General features: G+C 35.0%; 1 protein-coding gene across 1 annotated transcript in view; it reads left to right on the top strand.

Moving 5' to 3' along the window:
• Positions 1-1056: 1056 nt before the first annotated feature.
• LOC120268857 (soluble starch synthase 3, chloroplastic/amyloplastic) overlaps positions 1057-10679 on the top strand; it is a 51200-nt gene continuing 41577 nt past the window's right edge. Inside the window, 9 exon segments of the mRNA XM_039276115.1 lie at positions 1057-1186; positions 1282-1387; positions 2743-2806; positions 2890-3019; positions 3121-3803; positions 3805-4139; positions 4141-4184; positions 6987-7201; positions 7405-7675. Coding sequence (XP_039132049.1) covers positions 2941-3019; positions 3121-3803; positions 3805-4139; positions 4141-4184; positions 6987-7201; positions 7405-7675 — 1627 coding nt within the window. The 5' untranslated portion in view covers positions 1057-1186; positions 1282-1387; positions 2743-2806; positions 2890-2940.

The following is a 10679-nucleotide window of genomic DNA, read 5'->3' as shown; positions in this document are numbered from 1 at the left end:
GCTTTTACGTTGTGTAAGTTAAAATTTCAACTAACATGAATATTTTACATAGAGGGGTCAGTGCTAATAAATCATTATTGGGTACTGCTAATAAATCATTATTGGCTACTTATTTTATTAATAAATAATTATTTTTAAAAAATTTAAAATATAATAAAAAAGTTTAAAGGGACACATAAATTAGACAATCATTTTCCTAGGTGACTCTTGTCTTGGCTAATCACATTCCTTCTTATCAAAAAGACATAACAAAGCGACACCACAAATTTTTGTTTTAAATTTCATTTTCAAATTCTTTTTCAATTATTGCTAAAAGAAAAAGGAAAAAAGTACATCCAATATAATAGCCCCTAAAACCCCTAACAAACCATTCAAAGAAATCTCATCTTTTATACAGAGCTCCTGTTACTTCATCACAACTGGCTTAGAGTCTAAAATTTCAAGTATACTAATAGATTAAAAGAAAAAAAATTAGTTACGTTGCTATTTTTTATATTATTTCATTATTTATTACATATATACATAAATATATTTTTATGAAATATGGTATGTAGACAAACCTGCTAAGAGTATGCATAAGAGTGGAGTTAAATACTTTCATACAAAGTATGCTTTTGATCGTGTATGAGTTAAGATTTGAATTAATTTGAACATTTTATACACAGAAGGGTTTAATGCTAATAAACCATCATTGATTACTTATTTTATCAATAAATAATTAATTTTTAAAAATTTAAAATTTAATAAAAATACTTAAAGGGACACATAAATTAGGCAATCATTTCCCATGTGACTCTGTGGGCTAATCAAATCCCTACTTAGCAAAAAAACATAACAAAGTGACACCACAGAAATTTTTATAAAAATCGCATTTTATAAAATTTTTTCTAAAAGAAAAAAAGAAAAGAAAAGAAAAGTACTACTGATAGCCCCTAACAAAGAACAAACCACTCAAAGAAATCCCAATAATTTCTCATCCCAATAATTATTGTTTATCTTGGTCTCATTATCTCTGCGGTTCCGAACCCACATGAAATCCCATCCACTCATCCACCACTCGCTCACATCTCTCTCTCTCTCTCTCTCTCTGCCTCTGCTCTTCAAATTCGAAACCAAAAAACCGAAAATCAAAACACAAAACCAAAACCATGGTCGCGGCAAAGACGTAGTTCGGGGGTCCCTCAATGTTTGTTTGCTTCTTATTGCGCTCACTCTTCACTTGATTCGTTTTTGGCTACTCTTTGGATGCAATTCTCTCTCTCTTGCTCTTCTTCTTTGCAGTGCCGCCGCAATGGAGATGGCTCTGCACGCGCAATGGTCTCCGCTGTGTTGCCGCACGGTGGCTGCTGGGGAACGGATCAGGCTTGGTCTTGGATCATTCACTCAGGTGGTTATCTTTGATTTTGTTTAGTTTTGTGTTGTGGAGTTGTGTTTCTCGTTGGGAATTTGGATTTGGAATGGAAAGTTTTGATCTTGCTTACTATCCTGGCTTTTTTTTTTGGGTGGCGGGGCGGGGGCGAGTTTGGTTAGTTTGCTGGGCTTGAATTTTTACTGTCTTGGGCTTTTGAATTTGAACGTAGTCTAATTTCCATGGGTTCTCTTGTTTCATTATTTTTTTTTTTTGGAGTTGCGTCTCTGGTTGTCAATTTGGATGTGGAATGGAAAGTTTTGATTCTTGCGCATTATTTTGGATTAGTTTTTGATACTGTGCTTGCTTTGAATTTAGTACCTTAGACTTTTGAATTTGAAGTTGGTCGAAATTGTCATGTCTCCTCTTGTTTTATTTTGTGGAGTTGTATTTTTGGGTGGGGATTTGGATATGGAATTGAAAGGTTTGATCTTGCGCATTATCCTGATTTTTAATTTCTTGTGATGAGTTCTGTACTTCTGTTAGTGTAACTTCCTTGAATTTTATGCCTTAGACCAATAGGCATAGTCTCTCTTTGTTTCATTTTGTGGAGTTGTAGTTTTAGTTTGGAATTTGGATTTTGAGAAGGAAGCATTGGCGTTTTGATCCTGATTTTATGTTTGATTTTTAGTATCTTGCGGTGAGCTTGCTTAGCATACATTCCTTGAGTTTGATGGTAGTCATTGTTTCTCTTACTTTTGTTTTGTTGGGTTCGGTTTCTGGTTGCCAGTTTGGATTTGGAAAGGAAAGCACTGGTTTTGTACATTGGTGTTTTGGTCCTGGATTTAAGTGTTTTGGAGATTTAATTTCTGGCGCCCAAGTTCAGTTGGCATACATGATACATTACTTTGAGACTTAGTTCCTTGCGCTAATGAATTTGAAGGATAGATGATATTTGGAACATTTTTCTTGGTTTTTGGGTTTCTTTTTCATGGTTGTTATTTCATTGGTTAAGTGTTTCACATTTCTTTATTGGGGTTTGGAGTCTAATTACAATGCCTCTGCCTTTTAAGAAATGGAGTATTTTCAGTTGTGTCATTTTGTAGTTTTGGGATTTGGAAGCTGCCTGTTATGCTGCTTGACTAGTGGCGGTTTTAGTTGTTTAGAGAATTCTGAAACAGTTGCCCACTCTTGGCTCGTGTAATTAAGGAGCAAATTATGTTTGCTTTCAAGTTTGGACTGTTTCCATCTTTAGAGATTCTCATGTTGAATAGTATTTTTTTCCTTATCTCTTTATTTTTAGAGGGCCTCTTGCCAACAAAGAACTATTTGAGTGATTTGTTTTATTTTTAAACTTTGGAAATTCTAATTTCCGTGCTCTGTGAAATATCCAGTCTTTTCCTTGTTGCAAGATGAGTACAGGAGTAGGGTCTGTTCATTGCATGGCAGCGAGTTCAGGTGTGAGATATTAATTGGATTAGATGTGTAGCTACACATCTTTCTATATGCATCATTTTCCTTTCAATTCCTTTCTTTTATAGACTATTCAAGAAAACGTCCCAAGAAGGGCTTTCTCCCCAAGACTAGAGGAAATGATCCCAATGGGATTTTTGCCAAGGCCCCAGGTTGAAACAACCACCCAGAAGAAAGATCAAAATGATTCCAGCTCTGGTAAGTATTGTCTTTCTGGCAGAAACTCCTTTGAAACTAAAGTTTTTAGTGTTTGAGAATCAGAGAATTTGGTTTAAGATTCAGCTTCTCAAATAATACAGTCAGAACAACTCCTGTGATATTGGATGAAGCAGAAGAACAAAGCACAGGTGTTGAGGGCATGATAGTTGAAGATATTCTCATGGAAAAGGAATTAGAAGCTTTTGATAGTGATGAAGATGAAATTGGTTTTGCACGAAAGCATCTTACAGCTGATTCTAATGATGAGGGCCTTGGGAAGGGGAAGGTTTCTAATAATGTTGGTGTTATCAACGAGTTGAAAATTTTTGCAATTGATGAACCAAATATGGAGGAAACTTTGTTGAGGAAAGAATATATGAATGCCCTAGAACATGAACGGATGCTGGAGGACCTTGCCAAGGAAAACCTCTCAATCGGCAGCAAATTATTTGTTTATCCACAGGTGGTTAGACCTGCACAAAGTATTGAAGTGTTTCTGAATAGAAGTTTGTCATCATTGGTAAACGAGAATGATGTTTTCATTATGGGAGCATTTAATGGTTGGAGATGGAAATCTTTTACTGAAAGGCTTCAAAGAACAGATCTTGAAGGGGATTGGTGGTCTTGCCGGCTTTACATTCCTAATGAGGCCTATCAGATGGATTTTGTCTTCTTTAATGGTGACAATGTGTATGAGAATAATGATTCAAAAGATTTTTTGCTACCTGTGGAAGGTGGAATGGATGCTCTTGCATTTGAAGATTTCATGCTTGAAGAGAAAAGGGAAAGAACATGAGAGACAAGCCGCAGAGCAAGCAGAAAGGGAAAAACAGGAGGAAGAACAGCATCGGAAAGAAGCAGAGAAGGCTGCATTTGGTGCTGACAAAGCACAAGCTAAACTAGAGGTGGAGAAAAAACGGGAATCCTTGCATAGAGTATTGCAATTAGCTAAAATTTCTAATGACAATGTGTGGTGCATAGAGCCGAGTATATTCAAAGGTGGGGATAGAGTTCGCTTGTGTTATAACCGAAGCTTCCGTCCACTTTCTCAAACTACAGAAATCTGGATTCATGGTGGTCATAATAACTGGAATGAAGGTTTGACTATTGTTGGAAGGCTTCAAAAATCTGATGATAAAAGATGGTGATTGGTGGTGTGCAGAAGGTATGTATGGTGTATGTGCTTGTTCTTGAACCAATCATAAATTTATACATATGCATACATTTAAATTTATAATTTTGAGTTGAATGTGTGAAGTTGAACAATTGTTTAAGTAGCGGGACATATATTGAGTTTTACTTCTTTTAATGTTTAACACTTCTTTGGGCTTGTTTCAAAGACATCCTAAATGTAGTTTTTCTTCATTGCTAATCCATCAATGCTAGCAGAGGAGAACCAAATATATTATTTGGGTCCAATTCGACTCAAAAGCTTTGGCTAATAGGATGAGAGACGCAAGCTTATATATTCAAATTCGTATTTACAAAATTAACTGATGTTCTACTATTAGTTAGCCCAATATGCCCCATTGTTATGTTCTAGTTTATTTTAATTGGTACCTTTTGAACAAACCAAACAAACCATACTCTGATACCATGTCAGATGGGAACTAACCATATCAATTAAACCCATTTTAACTCAAAAACTTAAATTGATAGCATGAGAGACGCAGGTTTATATATTCAAATTCAAATTTACCAAATTAACCAATGTGGGACTCTTAGTTACACTAATAAATGCATCCGGATGGTTTTACTTTGGAGCAACGTTACGCATAATGTTGAAAATGAGTAATAAAAAAAAACAAACAAATAAACTTAATCTAAGGCCATCACTAGTCAAGTTGATGGTTTGATTAGAATAATTGATAAGAAGTTAGCTTTTACTTTCCCTTTATTTATTTTGAATTTAAAGTAGTTCGCACTTTTGAGGTAAATTGCTTGCAAAAATAATTGTGATGCTTATTAGGTACATAAATACTTATATTTCGTGATATCCTAAGATACCATTTACATGATTTACTTGTTCATTTTAACAATATTGACGTGATGTAACTCTTGGGACATATAAGATAGAAAAAACCATCAAATTTTCATGTAAACTATTGGTGGTAAAGATATGGAGCTTCATTTGAGCTCTTAATTTTTCAAAGCTTAATGAGTGTATGATGCGGAACTTAATAAAAGTTTTGATACATTTGGGTTGTTAAAAGAGTAAATTCATGAATTACATTTCAGTCTTCCTTGAACTTGTCAACTGTGCCTACCCCATTATTTAGAGAAAATGGAGATGCTAGGCTTGTTGTTTTGATGAGAGTTGAATTGAATAACTGGCACTGATTTGATAGGTATCCATGGAAGATTCTTGGTATTAAAAGGTATTATTGACATGAGTGTATATGTAAAAGTTGTTTTTTTATTTAGTTGTGTAAGGGAAAAAATACACATACAGAGAAAGAAGGTTAAACTTAATTTTTTTTTTTGCTCAGTAAGGACATAACACAATATGGTATTTTGTTATATCCTAGATGAACCTAACAGACTGCAAAATGTTTTTCTTCCTATTTTTTCCACGTCTATCGTCATGTACCAAATACAATCTAAGGGTAGAATTTGCTTCCCTTGATACTGAAAATGCTCGTTGATTCAGGTGTTCTGTTCCCTCTCAAGTCATTGGAGGCTTTTTCTTTTGGTTACCTTGAATCACAAAACCCTTCTTTTGGTTTTATGTTTTCAGTGGCCTGGGTTTGAAAATCTTCAAAATAGTCCCTAAAGTTAACTTATAATTTACTCTTTCCGTCAGTCTGCCATCCAGAATCTACAAATTTTTCAAATGGAAAATCTTAGGTCTCCTGCATTTAATGGCAATGTTTTGAAAGTAAGCATTTAGTTCCTTAATTCACCCTTGGTTTATGAAGTATATAATTTGTCAGAAAACTTATGATGGGGATCATATTAATAGGAATGTTAGACACATGAATATTCAAACTGAAATATTTTGAAGGATGAATGAGTCTTACATTCACTTGTTTTGTTTACTATCAAGGTTGGCCTAGGAATCTGGCGTACTGTGTGACTAAGTTACCTAATACTGTTAACACATAATACTTAGATGTATCTTGATGGAATGAATCTTCTAAAACATTATTATTAAAATTGGAAATCACGTGGTTTTTTAGTATCATATAGATACATTTGCAAATACTTTTTCATATGTGATAAATGAGTTGAAAGGGGTAAAAAAAAAAAAGGTTGTACATGTAAGCTTTTCATTTTAGTTTCTCATCCATGAGGAATGTTTCATTGCCACCTGTTAAAAGGGAATCAAATACACATGAATTTGGGAAACCTAAATCCCACTAGCAATTTTGTTGGCTTATGTTTTCATGAAGTTGTAGTTTGGGCAACTTGCTCAATTATTTTTTTCCTTATCTATCACTAAAAACTTATAGTGATCTGCATATGATGGTGATTAGCTGGTATATATACCAGAATGTTTCTTTGCATGTCTTGCTTTGAACATATGTTTATATTTTTTTGTGATTATCAAGGCATGAAAGATTTGGTTTATTGGGATTAGTACAATTATTCATGACTAGGAATATTGTTATTAGAATGCGCTTGAGTTGGATGTACTAAGGCCGTGCGAGTGGACACATACTTGTTATACAATTACTTATGGCGGGGAAGGTTGTTATTAGAATGTGCTTGAGTTGGATGTACTAAGGCTGTGCAATTGGACGCATTTTTGGTGATCCAGGCTGCAAGAGAATCATCAACCACATAGTGGATAGTTGCATTTAACTCCTTTTAGAGAAGTACATATGGGGGGATATCTTCAAGATTTTTTTGTTCAAATTTTAAATTTACATTTTATTTTAATTTTTTATTTTTGCGTCAATACGCCTAACTTATCCTTAGTTGACTTACATGTCCACTTGGTTTTTATCTTATCAAATTTATATAGTGTTTATACCTGATCGAGCACTCGTTTTGGATTGGGTGTTTGCTGATGGACCACCACAAAAGGCTAACATGTATGACAACAACGACCGTCTTGATTTCCATGCTGTTGTTCCTAAGAGTATATCTGAAGAATTGTTTTGGGTTGAAGAAGAGCACAAAATATTTAAGAAGCTTCAGGTGGAAAGAAAATTGAAAGAAGAGGCTGTACTCCATAAAGTAAGTTTGAACATCAAATATATTATTGATTATTTAATATCTAACACCTGCTTCAAAACATATTGTTAACAGAGATGATTATAGATTCATATGTTACTTCTGATTTGTGCCACTGATATACTACTTACTATTGAGAAGCCTTTATTGATTTAAAAAAGCTGTCAAATGGTATTTGATGATTTTAAATTTTTTTTCTTACACAGGCTCAAAAGACAGCACGCATGAAAGCTGAAACTAAGGAAAGGACAAGGAAAATGTTTCTTTTGTCACAGAAACATATAGTATACACAGAACCTCTTATTATACAAGCTGGAACCGAAGTTTCTGTTTTTTATAATCCCTTGAACACAGTGTTGTCCGGAAAAAGTGAAGTTTGGTTTAGATGCTCATTTAACCGATGGACTCATCATTTTGGCCCCTTGCCACCTAAGAAAATGTTGCCTTCTGATGTTGGTTCTTATCTCAAAGTGACAGGTAATTTTGTCCTTACAAGTTATTTAACTATTTGGCCATATTTTATGCTCTATGAAATATTCCACAGTCCTTGTTGATTGGCAAGCTAATAGCTGTGCATATTGTGTGTTTAGGTGTTTAAAGAATTTCTCTACCTACATAGTGGTCAAATAGTTAAGTTCAATATTATCATGCTTGCTGAAATGTAGCCATTGTTATGCTTGGAATTATGTAGGTGAATATTTTTTTTCCTTGAAACAATCTTTCTGTTTTTTGAGTAATCGGTGCATTTTTGTTTATTTTTCTTGGAAATAGTAGTAGTTAGTGATAGTGTTGGAAATAATGGTATCTCAAATAGTATTCTTGTAAACACAAGATGTAATTATTCTTTCATGGATATAAATTCCAACATGCTCAGTGCCTTATCACTCAAGCTATTCTTAGAAATCTCGCCTTAGTTCCTAAGTCTATTCTCTAGTTAGTATTAAAAGGGGATGGGTCTTGTCTCCTCTGTGGGCTATCTTGACTAGCATATTCCTAAAGGTCCTAATATTATGAGATTTTCACAGCAACCTTTGTTTTCAAGTAAAATGTCTTTAACCAAGTATGGTTATTTTGGAATCAAGATTTCATTCTTTTATGTTTATGTTTCATCTACCTTTTATGGTACTCTAACAATTTTTTGAAAAAAGTCTGAGTGGTAAAAATTATTTGGCTTGTGTGAGAATAGGAAAAATAATTTGTATATCAATTAGGAAAAGATTACAAGGATATATATAGAGAAATGTTAGGATTTTGTGGTATGGGTCCAATATGGCCCATAAACCAATTTAAACTCTCTCCCCCTTAAGCTGGTGCATATATATCTCGAACATGCCCAGTTTGTTACATAGATTACTAAAGACTTTAACATTTAAACCCTTAGTGAAGATATCCCCAGTTGCTCAGATGATTGGGCGTATGGCGTAGAGATGACTCCTTTCAATACCATATCACGAACATAGTGACAATTAACCTCCACATGTTTGGTACGTTCATGGAATGTTAGATTGTTTGCAATGAAGATGGCCGCCTGATTATCACACAACATCTTCATAGGTATCGTGATGGGGAATCCTAACTTAGATTGAAGAGACTGCACCCAAACTATCTCACGATCTGTCTGTGCCATTGATCTGTATTCTGCTTCGGCACTCGATCTTGAAATCGCATTCTGTTTCTTGCTTCGCCAAGTAACCAACTTTCCACTGACATACGTATAGAAACCCAATGTAGACTTTTTGTCTCCTCTATCGCCAGCATAACCTGAATCAAAATAGGCTGCAATGTTCAGGTGACCATGATTCTTGTAGAGAAGATCTTTGCCGGAAGCTCCTTTAACATATGCAAGAATTCTCAGGGCACCTTATCAGTGAACTTCTCGTGGCTCATGGATAAACTGACTCAGGAGTCTAACTGCGTAAGATATATCAGGACGAGTAACTGTTAGATAAATGAGCTTGCCAATCAGATGTTTGTATTGACCTGGATTTTTAAGAGATGGGGAAGATGTCTCCTAGAAGGGTGGTGACTGCTCAATAGGTATACTCTTTGGTTTACAACATAATAAACCAGTCTCCTCATTAAGTCCAACACATACTTCCTCTGTGAGAGCGCCATCTTTCCTGTGGCATTTGCAAACTTAATACTAAAGAAATATCTGGGTCGTCCCATGTCTCGTGTAACGAAATGCTTCATTAAATGCTCTTTAGTTCTCTGAATGCTCTGACGATCACTACCCGTCAACAAGATGTCATCGACATATGCCGCAAGTACAACACATCCAGATGAAGTGTTCTTATAAAACACAGAGTGATCCACATTGCACCTGCGAAAGCCATCTGCAATTGCAATTACACTAAACTTTTCAAGCCATGCACAAGGACTCTGTTTTTCATTATAGATCGCTTTTTTGAGCTGACAAACTAGATTCTCCCTTGAGCAACATACCCCGAAGTTTGCTTCATAAACACTGTCTCAACTAAGCCTCCATAGAGAAAGGCATTCTTCACATCGAGTTGACAGAGTGCCCATGATCGATTCATAGCTACTGACAGTGGAATGCGAATGGAATTCAGAGGAGCAACCGGTGAAAAAGTCTCAGCATAATCGACACCATAAGTATGAGTAAAACCACAGGTCACCAACCAGGCTTTATAGCGATCAACAGTACCATCGGCTTTGTGCTTGATAGAGAAGACCCATCGCCAAATGATGACGTTGGCATCAGCAGGGCGAGGCAGAAGCTCCCATGTACCACGAGATCTCAAGGCTTCCATTTCCTCATCCATTGCTATTTGCCATTGTGGAAGCAGACGTGCATCCTGGTAGTTCCTGGGGATTGACTCCGCAGACAAGGAAAGAGCAAAGGTGTGGAAGGACGGGTGTGGATTATCATAAGAAACAAAAAGTGAGATGGGATGTTTGGTACAAGAATGAATACCTTTGCGAAAGGCAATGGGAAGTTTACTATGTTGTTAAAATTTATATTTTGATCATTCAATCTTAATATCGTTCTATGTTGAAGTTTGGGGAAGAAGATTACTCACTTTCTTGACTCTATAATTTCTATGTTTAAGATAATTGCACGTGATATTTTGTGAATTTCATTGAAAAATTGATATATTATCTTCGTGGGGGTGTTTGTTTGGGTTGGAATAAGTTAAAATTATTAGGTGCAAGCTAAACATTATCTGGTCTTGATTCGACCCAAAGGATTCAGCTAATATGTTCAGAGATCCTACCTTATATATTTAATTCTTAATTTTCAATGTTGATGAAATATACCCTTTTATATGTGCTACTTTTTTTATTTGACTAGCTGTCTTGCAATAATTTTTATATCAAATCCAAACTCATTTTGAGCTCTTTTTTAATTTAACCAGAAAAACTTCTGTTAATAGTATGAAAGACCCATCCAAATATTCAATTTCCAATTCACCAAATTAACTAGGAGTATTATTTACTGTAATTGGAATAAGTTGGG

Source organism: Dioscorea cayenensis, chromosome 9 (assembly GCF_009730915.1).
Source record: "Dioscorea cayenensis subsp. rotundata cultivar TDr96_F1 chromosome 9, TDr96_F1_v2_PseudoChromosome.rev07_lg8_w22 25.fasta, whole genome shotgun sequence".
Taxonomy (NCBI): Eukaryota; Viridiplantae; Streptophyta; class Magnoliopsida; order Dioscoreales; family Dioscoreaceae; genus Dioscorea; species Dioscorea cayenensis.
Note: the sequence above shows the minus strand (reverse complement) of the source record. Positions and strands in the feature narration are given on the sequence as shown.